The sequence below is a fragment of the Pungitius pungitius genome, chromosome 8 (assembly GCF_949316345.1).
Source record: "Pungitius pungitius chromosome 8, fPunPun2.1, whole genome shotgun sequence".
Classification (NCBI taxonomy): Eukaryota; Metazoa; Chordata; class Actinopteri; order Perciformes; family Gasterosteidae; genus Pungitius; species Pungitius pungitius.
Genome location: NC_084907.1, coordinates 335,810 through 350,211, shown reverse-complemented (window position 1 = coordinate 350,211; position 14,402 = coordinate 335,810). Strand labels below are relative to the sequence as shown.

The following is a 14,402-nucleotide window of genomic DNA, read 5'->3' as shown; positions in this document are numbered from 1 at the left end:
TGACTTGTAAGACTTCTCATTGCTCTGCAGAACAATAAGAGGAAAGTTTTTATTTTTAACAATAAATCAGAATCCGCTTCATTCGACATTTATACTCTTCTCTGGAGTGACTCCGGTTACATGTGAGAAATACAACAATGTACTGAATAAATGAGGTAATTTACAAGAATAAGGAATAAAACACGATTTATCATCTATACAATATATATGTATATGTATACATATAAAAGTGTGTGTGTGTGTGTATATCTATATATATATATATATATATATATCATGTGTTCCATAAAGGGGAATGCGGCGCCATCTAGCAGTCAAAGTCTGTTTTTACATCCTCGGGTCTCCATCATTTTCACGAGGAGGTATATATTGACATTTATTCACAACTTTGATTGCAAACAGTGGATGATAATATTAATGAAAACGTTTAATATCCAATCATAATTGTAGAATAATCATGATAATGAGAAATTATAATACAATAATACAAATGTAATGACAACAATAATGACAATGATGATAGTAATAGTCACTAGTACAAACCATATTTTCATTTAAACATCATGCTGAGGTTGAGACCATAAACTCATGTTTACAATGTTTACTGAGGGAATAAATCAAAGGAGAAGTGGGGTTGTTTCACGCTTCGACTTGGCTCGATAGAACCGGAGGTGGCCTTCGGTCACTTCCCCTACTGGTTCACTTTCACTAACACCGGTCTGATCTTGACGGTTCCTTGTCCCTGACAAGACAGGTTCCTGGTCCAGTAGTTTCTGAACAGCTCGTCACGAAATCCATAGATGATGGGGCTCATGAAGCGTGGGATGATGTAGACGAGCAGGAAGAAGATGTAACGAATCTCCAGACTGAGGCAAGGGAACAAGGAGATGAGAGCAGCCTGAAGGGAAGGAACCACGAAGGCAAGCATGCACAGCAGCAGCTGAAAACAGATGAATCTTAATAAATCACTAGAAAATACAGAATTTTTGTAAAGAAAAACAAATTTTCTTGAAATCACGTTGTATCAAATATTGTGTATCATTGTGTATCATTCCATGTCATTTAACAATAAGTGCATTTCAACCATAAAATCAATGAAGCATAATGAGAGACGTGGTGAGGAGACACCCACCTGCACTCCATGAAGCAGCACGGTGTTCCTCGCCCTGCGCACGGAGGCCAGGCCGCTGGAGGCGGCTCGGGCCGCCAGCATGATCTGGCAGTAGGTGTAGAGCAGCGTCAGAGCCACGAAGGACAGGTACACGCCGTCAAACACGCAGTTCTTGTAGTAGATGGAGCGGTGGCCAAAGAGCAGCGGGTGGTCGCAGAAGATCTCCGTGTGGAAGAAGCTCGGAGGCCGGTGGGCGACGGTGATGAGCAGGTCGGTGATGGGCGGGGCGGCGGTGAGCATGAAGATGACGCCAATGAGGAGGAGGGTGCGAGGGACGGTGCAGACGTAGCTGTAGTGCAAAGGGAAGCAGATGGAGATGTAGCGCTCCAACGCCATGCCGGCCAGGATGAGAGGGGTGGAGCGGGTGGTGAGGACCGCCGTCATGACCTGAGGGGAACCGTGGTAGGAGACCTTCAGTGTGGGAGAACTCTGTTAAAAAGTCCTGGGGGGGGGGGGGGGGGGGTCGATGAAACGTGATTGATTAGAGGGGATCAAGGTACAACAGTAAAATAAGTCATATGTGGAATAATAATAATAAATAAAAATCATAATCTCGGCTGTCATCCCGGCTTGGTTTGGCTGGGTCGACCCCCCCATAGGGGGGTCCTGTCAAAGGCAGGCGTTTGTGAACCTGCAGGTCGACTGGTTGTGTGTCCCTGCTGTGGGGGTGGAGCTGGGGGGCAAACACGCCTCCTAGCAACACCTTGTCTGTGGTTTCTCCTCTCACTCACACACACACATTAATAAAATAAGGTACTTATTTCTATTTATCCCAGAGAACAACAAGAATCAATCAAATTAAGTATTAAGTAAATAACTATTAAGTGAAAAATAGAATAAAGACGTAACAGTGAGGCAAAAAAATAAATCAAGTAAAACCATCCAATTAAATGGAAAAGGTAAATTAAATGAAAGATCAATTACAAAGACATTCAACATAAAGTGTATCAAAGTAATAGTAACACCCGTGTCTTATATTGATATATGATGTCGAAAAGTAATATATTAATGACATAATGACAATAATATTCAAAATAATCATATAAATCTACAAAGGAAGTAGTTACTGATGGCATCAGAGGTTGAGGTGAGGACAGCTGGGGACAGGTGAGGACAGGTTGAGGTGAGGACAGCTGGGGACAGGTGTAGGAACCGTAGCACTCACCAGGACGCAGCAGATGGAGGCGTGGATCCTCCTGAAGACGTAGCTGACCACGTAGAGCGCCGTGACCAGGCTGAGCTGCAGAGCGTCGTTGATCACCATGGTGACGAACAGGATGTAGCGCGGGTTCTCATAGAACAGACTTGGGTCAAAGGTAAACCACAAAGGCACAGTATCGTGATTATTGATCATGTATAAAATGTGGGATTACAGGCGGTACAAGGAGCATCAGAACTTTCACTTGGTTCAGAACAATGTGACAACGTGAACATCACCAACTCAACCTTTGAATGGGTTCTTTGCAGCTGCACTTAACATGCACAAACTGCACAGGTGAGGACAGCTCACCAGAGAGCAAGAGCAAGGGGGACGTCCCCATAGGACAGCATGTGCTTAGGGACACTTCCTATCCTCGCTACGAGGTTGGGACGGACGCACTCTTTTCAGAAGAGGACTTCTATTTATGAGGATTGCAGCACATTTAATTTGCTGGTTTAAATTAATCTTTTGACATCAGTGTAGCGTGACGTCATCACAGGAGACGCTGTGGGTACCTGTGGGTACCTGTGCATACCTGTGCCGTAGGAAGGTGTGCACCAAGCTGCCGTTGATGGCACTGAGGACCAGCCACACCATCATGGCCACCAGGTTCTTGGTGAGAGCGCTGGAGAAGTCCTCCTTGGAGGAGCTGCTGTTGCTCAGCAGCTCCGGAGGGACGGAGGAGGACGAAGTCAGCATCGTCCTCTCGACTCACAGAGTGTCCCCGTCCACCAGATGAAGACCGTCTGCTGTCATTGAGGCTGACTTCTCTGTAGAGGAGGCAGTCAAGGAGAGACCAGCTCATTAATATCTCAACAACAGAGACCTCATTTGTACAATCACTGAAAAAACTATGCAACTGTCCAACGACACCATTTTAAAAGAGGTTTAATCAAGGTTAAAAGAGAAGCAACATTTCTCTGACCCTCGTGACCACACAGTGTGTATTTATCCATAGAGGTGTCTCCTTGTTCTGTTTTTGATTTGTCCCTTTAAAAAAGCATCCTGTGCACCGGTGTTTTAAATGATCGTTTCACTCCAAACACTAAACACAGTCATTGTGCACGATTGGATGTCACAACTCTACGCCGCTGTGATGTCCATATCAAATACAGGTGAAATAACAGCATCAGAACATCAGAACCGAAGAATAAAGAAAAATAAGTCGGAATATTTAATGAAACATTCAAATCAAAGTTGCAGTTTAAGAATCCAAGTAAAATGCAGAAATGCAGGTAGAACCACAAAGAAGATCAAACTTAAAGGAAAGCACACGTTCAAAGGTACTTTACATCAATTAAATATACAGTCCAATACATATACAATAACTGCATAAACATACGTTTAACCAACATAACGGGGAAAAAAACACTGATCAAAGATTCTAAAAATAAATAACATATAATAAAGATTTATAAACAAAGAAAAAAGAAGATAAAACTCGTATTGCAGCTGCAGTAATAATAAACCTGATATTAATATGATGCGTTGCTCATCTCACCTGTTGAGTCACTGACGTCTCAGCAGCTGCTGTCTCATTTATGAGCATCCCTATTGATCCGGTCGCCATGGAGACAGGTTCCTAGGTTATGATCCCTGCCGTGGAGGTGACCCAATAATGAACATTCATATTATTTAAGTTGAACATTACAAACATTCATTATTTTACATTTTTTAATACACGATTTTGGAAATCTGTGATTTGTGAAAAACTTTAATTGAACAAGTTTTAATTTCTTCACCGGCTGGTTATTTGTCCTCTTTGTGTTTCTGTTATCTGAAAAACAATCATATTGAAATGATTGCAATTTGATTTTCCACATTAGAGGTGGTGATTGTTCTCATATTTACTGATGAACATATTGAAACATTACTCCCATGACAACCATAATTTTACACGTGATTAGCTATGCAGCGCCTAATCTTTTATTTTTTATTTTTCTAATTTACAAAGTGCGTGAGAACTTCTCGTCTGAATCTTCTATTTTAGGAACATAGTGTTTATTTGACTACAGTGCACAGCGGACCTGAGTGGACCTGCTGTATTATTCCTACAGCAGGTCCACTCACTTGTGACATGAAACACACACACAACACTGTGAGTGAGTACACATATTCTGAGATGTGAGATGTAAAATGTTGTATGTTCAGTACATTTACTATGTGTATTCAGTTTGCCACAATGGACCACAACAGCTTAAATGATTTTTATGGAAATTCTTACATTCTTTATGAAGTGGTTTTCCTCCGGGTACTTTCACAAAAAAAAGTTGTGTCAAATAATGGCAATTGTAATGAGAAATTTAAAAAGTTCCTTTAATCAGGTAATACGTGAATCATTTTTAAGTACAGAATGTCTCAGCTTAAAGGGACATCCCAAAAACAAAAAATCCTATTTCCCTCCTAGCAGTGGTGCTATTCATCAATAGGGAAGGTTTTGGTGTGATTTTTTGGTTTTACTTCCTAACACTTGGTTGTGGGATCTGTAACATGTTGCTTGAGACAAAGAGTTGGGCCTACAGTGGCCTGCATGGCCACAGCCTCATTAGTGGAACTAAGACTTCTCAGCACAGGGTCTCATTGCAGCCAGATGTCCCTTTGTTTGGTTGTGTTTCGGTTGCATGAACACATGTCAGCGTGCCCACAGCTGGACACACCAACGTCAGCTTCAGTAAATGGAATTGGGGGCAACAGACAGCGAGCTCCCCACAGTTCACAATCAGCTGAATGTCTCCGTTGCATGAAAACATCACAATGCTGCGCCTCAGTCAGTGGGGTTTGAGGATTGGGCCGCACTCCCATTACACATCGTCAAAGTGGGGTTTCCTGCTCCATTGTTATTCAGTATATGCACCAGTTGTCCCAGTGCAGCTCCCCTCACCTAGCAGCTCATTCAGTGCACCTCTCTCCTGCCGGTGTGCTGCACCTGCTCTCCTTAGTATTTAAACCCCTCCCTCTCACTCAGTGCCAACCTCCTCAGTATCATGCTAGACCTTCGCACTACTCCTTCCTGCTTCCACCCCACCGCTACCGTACGATCGTCCGAGTAGCTTGTCAGTGACTCTAAAGGCGATCAGGAAGGACAGTTGGATCATAGTACATTTCTCTCTTCAAGTAAATTTTTAACAGCATCATCCTTTGTAAAGAAAACTGCCAATTTGTATCTGCTGTGGTTTTTGTAACCTTGCAGTTTCAGCCCCTTTATTGTGGGTGTACAATATGCGAGTTAGACCTCTCCAATACATAGATTTTTTCAAATCTGTGTAATCTGGGTAATCTGGGTATATTTATATAAATATATATATATATTTGGCAATCTGTAAATTGTTTGACTTTTGATAGCGTATTCCATGCTACATGCTACATATTGGCCGTATCGGGTTGCTCAGAAGTATAAAGAGTTCCATAAAGATGGAGCAGACTCCAAAGAAGGAACCATCACTGATCCCTGTTAGTGATGTCATTCTGTGAGCTGGTCTACCTGATAAAAGGAGACCAATAATCAGAAAAGACTTATGTTTCAAGCGGTAATATTTATTAAAGCTTTGATAGACAGATTTGAGTAGAGCCATATGTGTCATGACGGCGTAGTCACACCCATCTCTGGAGATTACCATCCCAACCTTACACAAAATGTACTTTCTGTCCAAATGGGGATAGTAATCTACTGTATAGTCTTAAATCCTCTTCAGGGATGGAGGCTGGAGCTAATATATGCCTTTTTCATCAATGAAAAAGGCATATATTAGCATATAAATATCAGATATTTATGAATCAATATCAAATCACTCAAATGAAGACATTACACTGTCGGTACATTATTCAGCAGACATGAATGAAGAGTTCTGTCTTCTTCTGGAAAACCCTTCTCGGGTAAGGTCACAGTGAGCTGACTCAACACCGCAGATGACTTTTCAAGTATCTCCTAAAAGTCTTGTCTCTAATGCCATAGAGGATTGGACTAATGGATCGTGGCAGGACCTGTACAATAATGTAGAAAACAAATAAATGGTCTACATAATTCTCAGGGAATAATTGCTTCAAGACATTTAATGCCTGCGGCCCTGCGTAAGTTGCCATACAAAGCAGCACCTGGAACCCATGGAGGATGATTGTGTTTCTGGCCTTTTTAGCATCTATGCTAGCTTTTTTTGCAGTGAACAGGATGTTGAAGTAAGTGTAAAAGATGGTTATCCAAACCGTAACTAGAAACACTGAATATGTGATGTCTCTCTTCTTGATGAGGAGGGGATTTGGGAAAACAGTTTGTCTGAGGCAGAAGACTTTGGAATTAAAGAAATCCAGCGGCTCTGTGGCCAAAGTGATGAACAGATCAGGAAGAACTGACAACATGGTGGTCGACCACATGAAGCCAATCAGCATCAAGGTTCTCCTGACGGTACAGATCTGCATGTGGCGAAAGGGGAAGCAGACGGCGATGTAGCACTCCACCGCCATGCAGGCCAGGTTCAGAGGAGTGTTTTCAGTGGTGAAGAGAGCGAGAAGGGTGAAGATGCAACAAACGGAGAATTTCAGTTTGTAGACGGTGTAGCTGAGAACGAACAGGAGAACAGTCACCGTCAGCTGGATCATGTCGTTGACCACCAGGTGAAAAAAAAGGATGTAGCGAGGGTTTGTGTAGAAGATCTACAGGGTGGGAAGAAAAGCACAACGTCTGAGGTCAGAGCTTTGAACTTAAACAGGGACTGTTAAATATGGGAATCCAAGATTTGGTAATCATTTATTAAAATGCATGTGATAATTTCTAACTTAGCCAGCGGCTAACATTGAACTTTTCAAAATGTTAGATCTTTAGACCTGATGTTTGCAGAAGGTGCGAATGAGGCCTGCATTGATGTAGTTGATGGAGATCCCGAGAACCACAACTATCACGTTCTTGGTCAGCGCTTTAGAGAAGGAGTCTCGATACTGTAAAACCAACGTCACGTTGGCAGACGACACGTTCATCTCTTCCAACTGGAAAGAAAAGAATATTATTCAGTTGCAAATACATATACAACAATCGACTGATTATAATCTTGGTAGCAACATTTGAATGACATAAATAAAGAATATATATCTTCATGTGTACCACCCACGGTCTAACTGACGTATTTACTAACTTGCCGTGGAGAGATTTTCTCATTACAAGTGAAACGAGCAGTTGAGTTGTAATTTCACAAGACAAAGGAAGACTGAACAAGTAAACGAAACAATGAAAGGCTTCATCCACAACCATTTTCACAGCGTATGAGATGTTGTTTCTTCCCCCAGATGAGTCACAACTGTGTTGCATTTAGCTAATTGTATTGTGTATGTAATCTTAAGTAAGCAACATACAGTGCACATAATGACCTTTGCGCACTCATATTCCTCAGACAAATGAGGCATTTTAAAGAGTATCAGTACTAAATGCTGTTTTTTAACAATTAACTTCTTCATCACAAATATCGATATGCTTTCATCTACAGCAAATATATGTACATTTTCATTTCCAGTTCATAAAACCAAGTTTTTTTCCTCTGGATAATTGATGATTGAATTCCAGAACCCTTGACACTTGTCTTTCTTCTATGTAAATGAGGGCCTCATTGTAGACTTTACTCCTCTGTCACAGGTTGGACGATCTAAACACTGTTGAAAATTCAAAACTAAAGAAGCTACTCAATAACAACAACTTGAGAGAGAAGTCCTCAGTTGACCATCTATTTCATTGCATTACATGTCATTTACATTGAATTGTTAACCCATGGTTTTACATGTAGTTATTGTTTTAACCCATCTGTGGGAGTAGTGTGCCGCTGTGAGAGCTGCCCGGGGAGCAGCTTGGTGTCTTGGAACCGCCAACCTTGCGGTTCCCAACGCACCCTCTCTACTCCACCGTCGCCCTTCAAATATCTTCATTTTCATTGGATTTAAATGAATACATTTCAAATCATTTCAAGAGTTTTAACAATGACAAGATTATAAATAATCATTGAGTTTCAAAGTCATCATGTTTTCCAAACCAGCATAAAATTATCATTTTAAAACTGCGTACAAAAAATGAGGAATAAGATAGTTATTTAAACAGCCCCTGTAAAGCTTGACATCTTTTGGCATCAATAGTGTTTGTCGATTTACACTAAGAGTCTTTCAAACTGATTAAAAGTGCTGCTTTGGTAAAAAGGAGAGTGAAATTTTAAAGGACAGACGAAAGGAAAGATTGAAGACACAAGCTGTTTGCACATTAGCATTAAGACATCAGTTCACAGCAGGGGGCACTTACCGTAGTTAATGCATGCAGACCAGGACAACAACCGGTTCCCTCAGACCTCCACCTTATATGTGGCTTGGTGGGAGGTTTCCCAGAATTCCCTTGGGTGTTACACCTGTGTGTTTGGATGCAGTATTGTATGAATATTGTGGCTTTTTGTGGGCACATATGTGAATTTTCATAAAGATATAAATCAGTTTTCTCCCAATGTGGGAAAGTTACCTAATATGTATAAGACAGGTTTTATATTTTAAATGTTCCATACGTGATGTTGTGATCAATTGTAGGAGGCAATATAAAAACAATTTAATAATATTTGTACAGAAATAGCAAAAGGAAAATTTGAAATTTAATTGCAGCTTGTATATATTTAAACTATTTGTTGATTTGTTTGAAATGTTTAGATACACTTGTGTCCCTAATTTAACATTATAAGCCATGTCATACATGTAAACATGTGTGAGGAGCCCTGAATTTAAGGTCCTTGTTAACCAAATTAAAGATTGTCAAGAGTCAATTTGTGTCTCCTTCTTCTAAATGCTGTATTTTTGGTATGTTGGGGTATTTGTCGAGTTTCGTCTGATTTTTCGGACTGACCACGGCTCTGCCCAAACTCGAAAAGAGCTTTCTCTCCGGTGGATGCAAAGGACAACTCGAGAACTGTTGATTTTATGATCTTTTATTTTTAAGGGTGGTTTGGTGGATCAGACAGAACAGTGCAGAGCAGGTTGATAACCTTTCAAACACAAAGCAAAACCCATGAATTAGTCAACTGCATTTCGATAATCACTTTCTTAAGGTAATAATAAATAAATGCGGCTGAAATCTCAAACCAAACCAAATAATTCAGATAAACCTAGAATATGTCTCCATTACTCAATTTAAATGACACATTTCATTAAGTAAAGTAAAGCATGAACAAACAATAAATCATACTGTCCTACCAGTTGCGTCTTTGGGAGATGAGGAGCTGTGGTCACAATGTCCTTTTCCTCAGGACCGAGTGAGAGGGCCATCTGAGCTCTCTACAAACATTTCATGCCATGCAGTTCCTGTTGGTACGCAGGCACTTCCTGTGGGTGGAATCACCATTAGTCGCATCGTCGCCCCCTGCGGTCTGGGAGCGCTCTGACTGTCCAGAGTGAATATGGGCCTTGAGCACTCCGCGCGGCTTGTGACCGAGGGTGACGCAACAGTATTCCTGAGATGTGTTGGTTCATTGACTGATGCGAACACCTCACATAGCTCTTCCATTGTGTATCCCTTTGTAATTGGTAGGAGGATCTTTCTGATTTTTTGGATGAGGCACTCCCATGAACCTTCCTTATGAGAACCATAAAGGGGATTGAATCCTCACTTGATACCTTAAGCATTAATTGAGAGCTGGATCTTATCGAAGTTCATTTAAGTAATTGTCTCTAAAAGCTTTTGTCCGCACCAACCCAATTTGTTTCTACATGAGAGACCATGTCCTTCACTCAGCCCAGTCTGCAGATAAATCTCAGATTAAATCTCTGCACAAGTGCAGAAACGCATGGATCTGTATCCAGGTAGGCATCTTCCAGATGTACAGCTCGAATGGCGAGATACGTAAACAAGGCCCAATACCACTTTATTTTCATCTTGTCTGTCTTGACTTTAATCGGACCAAAGTTGTCTCAACAGGTAAAGGGTGCTAAACCAGATGTTACATGTTCAGGAGATAGGTCAGCCTTTTTTGGTTTCATGCAGTCCCATTGCATTGCGTGCAGACTATGCAATCACGGGTTACCCTTCTGCCAGTCTGGTTGGCTTTGAGGATTGGTTGATCCAGATTGGTTTGGGAGTTTAGAGAGAAGTTGGTTTCTTCCATAATCTCCCTAAAAGTGTGAATGTAAATCAGAATCAGACCCAGTTTATTTGCCAAGTATGTTAAACATACAGAGAATTTGCCATAGCAGGTGGTACATACCCTGGACAACAAGACAAGACATATTCACAACAGTAGTCTTTGGAAATGTTTTTTATGTGCTATAGTGAACGCATTCTTTGTCTGCTCTGACATCGCAGACTCTCAGGGTTCCTGGCGACTGTCTCTTTAGTGAAGAGGTCAACTAATCTCTGAAGGATTGCAGCAGTGTATATTTGTTTATTTACTGGATACCCATTAGCTTACGCCTTAGCGGCCGCTGATCTTCCTGGAGTCCACAGAAAACAGTAATGAACAGAAAACAATTAAAATAGTACAAACAGAATAAAACAACAATAAGCCATAATTTAGTCAGATACCTGGTGCAATCGAGGAATAGGATGTATATTGTCCAATACACTTGCAATTTTGAAGAAGGATCAGATGAGTACAAACGCAGGGGCAGATGTCAAGTAGTTAATGGCCTGAGGTGTGCCTTCAAAAGTTTTTAAATGGCAGGCCATTAGCTGCATTAGTTAAATGACAAGGTACTAAATTCCAAGCATTAATTGCATGAAAAATAACGGTACATTTTAGGTTTGTTGTAAGCGTTGGGGGTGTCAGCTGTAATGGGACAGATTGTTCCTTGTCCCTCAGAGGAGCAGGAAGATCTGACAAAGCTTTAGGTCTAAGAGACACTCTAATACACTTCAGAGAGGTTTGTGTTGTCCAACTAGAAGATTGCAAGTTAAGGGAATTTCAGTTGGAAACCCAGATGTCGTAGGAAAATACCCTGTCCCTCCCTTAGTTTGACCCAGGCAATCATTTGCTAACAGACAGAAGGAATAAAGCATACATCGGTTCCAGCTGTAATAACAGAGTTTAGGTCACAGGTTTCTGAGAAATTCACAATGTGAAGATCAGAAATTCTCCTTTAACAGAGAATCACTGTTACGCCGCTGCACCAGCTGTTGTTGAAGTAGAAGCAGATTCCTCCACCCTTCGTCTTGCCGGAGAGATCCGTGTCGCGGTCCGCTCTGAGCAGCTGGAAGCCCGCCAGCTGGAGCACAGAGTCCGTTATCAATCCACAGAGCCAGGTCACATACACACTTCATACCACACGCTCATTCATTCCCAGCTGCTTCTCATTCACTCATCTTCTCTTCCCCTCACCTGTTCCTGCTTTCCCTAACTAGACTCCCTATTTCTAGCCGCCCTTTTTCCCTATTTCTAGTTTCCCCATTGTTTTCCGCCATATTCTTACCTATGCACCCTACGTGTCAGAGTTGCTGTCCCTTGTCCTGTCGTGTATGGTTGGTACCAGTACTGTCTCGTGGTTAACCCTCTGCCTTACCCAGCTTCCTGCCATCGCCCTGGACCTCGCTCGCCGCACTCACCGTGATTCCCCGCTGCCGGCCAAGCACCCGTGTTTTCTGTAACCCTTTAAGAGACATTCTGTTTGACATCGCCCTGTGGCAGCCTAAGTTCTGTTTTTGCCTTGGTCTTCCTTACTTTATTAAAAGAGAATTTACCTTTCTTTGCGATTGGGTCATCTCTCCAGCACCATCATTACACTTTCGAGTCATAGCTATGCCCCTTTCCATTTTAGTGACAATGCCTTCACTGTGCTCAGACTACAACAACTGTTGATTGACCACTGCACCCAGCAGTTTGGTGCTCTTGATCTGTTCTATTGGCAAACCCGACATAGCCAGGTGAAGCAGTGTGTCACTATCAAGCATATTCCTTAAACCACAAACAATACTTTTAGTTTTAGAAATATTAAGGGCTAGTTGGTTCACAGCACTGCTAGTGTTGTGTTGTTAGCATACATTCTTGATTGACAAGGGGAGATTATTTGTGAAAATAGAAAAGAGTAAAGGGCCTAAGAAACTTCCTTTTGGAACTCTACAACTAAGATCTCTACAGTCAGAAAAACTACCATCATAAAACAAATATTGCGATCTCTCAGAAAGATAACTAACCATCCAAGAGAGGGCCATAATGCTAAATCCATAACTTTTTTTGTAATAATAATAATTGCAATATCAGAATCCTCCTCCTGACACACTATTGACCAGTTCACATTCTTTAGATCCTCCATAAAAGATTCTTCTTGGAAGAGTTAGTATGACCTTTGTATTTTTTAAATCCTACAGGATGCTTTGGGGACTTTTTATGAGTTTCTTTTAAAAGCTTTTAAATTGTGATTGCTGAAACCATGAACTACTGACACTGCTTTAAAGTGTATAGAGTGAGTCCTCGGTAAAATCATCACCATACTTTGATACCCAGTAGTTGGAGATTGCAGACCTGATGATTTTGTCCCCTGAATTAATAATTAATGAACAAAATTAGTGATTCTGCAGAAAAATAAAAATAAAACTTTTATGTTATGATAGATACAAGAGGAAGCCGTAACCGGTCTTTTTTCAGGGTTAGGGTTATCAAAGTTATTTTCATAAAAGAAATACCTTCAACAAAGTTGTTATTTCAAAGACCAATTTCCAACTATCTTAAAAAGTATTCAGTAAATAAACATGCAAATTGTACAAAAATAAATAGTACATAACCTCAACACATAGTCAAGATAATTCCCAACAGAAAAAACATTAATTCCTGTTTGTATGTTTCCGATCAGAAAAATCAGGATGATTCATCGCTTCATCACCTGAAGTTGAGAGAATGTTGCTTTTTCCTCTGGAAAACCCTTCTCGGGTAAGGTCACAGTGTACTGACTCAACACCACAGATGACTTTTCAAGTGTATCCTAAATGTCTTGTCTCTAATGCCATAGAGGATTGGACTAATGAATCGTGGCAGGACCTGTACAATAATGTAGGAAGCAAATAAATGGTCTACATAATTCTCAGGGAAGAATTGCTTCAGGACAATTAATACCTGCGGCCCTGTGTAAGTTGACATACAAAGCAGCAGCTGGAACCCATGGAGGATGATTGTATTTCTGGCCTTTTTAGCATCTATGCTAGCTTTTTTAGCAGTGAACAGGATGTTCAAGTAAGTGTAAAAGATGGTTATCGAAACCATAACTAAAAACAATAAATATTTTATGTCTCTCTTCTTGATGAGGAGGGGATTTGGGAAAAGAGTTTCTCTGAGGCAGAAGACTTTGGAATTTAAGAAGTCCAGCGGCTCTGTGGCCAAAGTGAAGAACAGATCAGGAAGAACTGACAACATGGTGGTCGACCACATAAAGCCAATCAGCATCAAGGTTCTCCTGACGGTACAGATCTGCATGTGGCGAAGGGGGAAGCAGACGGCGATGTAGCACTCCACCGCCATGCAGGCCAGGTTCAGAGGAGTGTTTTCAGTGGTGAAGACAGCGAGCACGATGATGATGCAACAAAAGGAGAAATTTATTTTGTAGACGGTGTAGCTGAGAACGAACAGGAGAACAGTCACCGTCAGCTGGATCATGTCGTTGACCACCAGGTGAAAAAAAAGGATGTAGCGAGGGTTTGTGTAGAAGATCTACAGGGTGGGAAGAAAAGCACAACGTCTGAGGTCAGAGCTCTGAACTTAAACAGGGACTGTTAAATATGGGAATCCAAGATTGGGTAATCATTTATTAAAATATTTGCATGTGATAGCTTCTAAATTAGAACAATTTCTAACATTGAACTTTTCAAAATGTTAGATCTTTAGACCTGGTGTTTGCAGAAGGTGCGAATGAGGCCTGCATTGATGTAGTTAATGGAGATCCCGAGAACCACAACTATCACGTTCTTGGTCAGCGCTTTAGAGAAGGAGTCTCGATACTGTAAAACCAACGTCACGTTGGCAGACGTCACGTTCATCTCTTCCAACTGGAAAGAAAAGAATATTCTTCAGTTGCAAATACATATACAACAATCGACTGATTATA

The 14,402-nt window shown here is 41.2% G+C and overlaps 2 protein-coding genes and 1 pseudogene across 2 annotated transcripts; all 3 read right to left on the bottom strand.

The window, feature by feature from the left end:
* Positions 1 to 691: 691 nt before the first annotated feature.
* LOC119229789 (odorant receptor 131-2-like) lies at positions 692 to 3,071 on the bottom strand. Its single transcript, XM_037490492.2, has 4 exons — positions 2,908 to 3,071; positions 2,337 to 2,475; positions 1,133 to 1,558; positions 692 to 940 (listed from the first exon to the last, which is right to left on the bottom strand). The coding sequence occupies exons 1-4, from the start codon at positions 3,069 to 3,071 to the stop codon at positions 692 to 694; spliced, it is 978 nt and encodes a 325-aa protein (XP_037346389.1).
* A 2,761-nt stretch (positions 3,072 to 5,832) lies between these two features.
* LOC119194226 (odorant receptor 131-2-like) lies at positions 5,833 to 8,741 on the bottom strand (annotated as a pseudogene).
* Positions 8,742 to 12,917: 4,176 nt separating this feature from the next.
* Positions 12,918 to 14,338, bottom strand: LOC134132286 (odorant receptor 131-2-like). The gene is made up of 2 exons (XM_062564033.1): positions 14,185 to 14,338; positions 12,918 to 14,008 (listed from the first exon to the last, which is right to left on the bottom strand). Exons 1-2 carry the CDS (start codon positions 14,332 to 14,334, stop codon positions 13,256 to 13,258), a joined length of 903 nt encoding a protein of 300 aa, XP_062420017.1. The 5' UTR covers positions 14,335 to 14,338; the 3' UTR covers positions 12,918 to 13,255.
* Between the last annotated feature and the right edge of the window lie 64 nt (positions 14,339 to 14,402).

What these genes read in the sequence shown, in the direction of transcription:
- LOC119229789 (XM_037490492.2), bottom strand. Translation starts at nt 3,071, where the DNA reads ATGCTGACTTCGTCCTCCTCCGTCCCTCCGGAGCTGCTGAGCAACAGC. An exon ending in CCTCCATCTGCTGCGTCCTG is followed by an intron (nt 1,559 to 2,336) that starts GTGAGTGCTACG and finishes GGTTCCCCTCAG; the next exon opens with GTCATGACGGCGGTCCTCAC. An exon ending in TGCTGCTTCATGGAGTGCAG is followed by an intron (nt 941 to 1,132) that starts GTGGGTGTCTCC and finishes ATCTGTTTTCAG; the next exon opens with CTGCTGCTGTGCATGCTTGC.
- LOC134132286 (XM_062564033.1), bottom strand. Translation starts at nt 14,334, where the DNA reads ATGAACGTGACGTCTGCCAACGTGACGTTGGTTTTACAGTATCGAGAC. An exon ending in GCACCTTCTGCAAACACCAG is followed by an intron (nt 14,009 to 14,184) that starts GTCTAAAGATCT and finishes CCCACCCTGTAG; the next exon opens with ATCTTCTACACAAACCCTCG.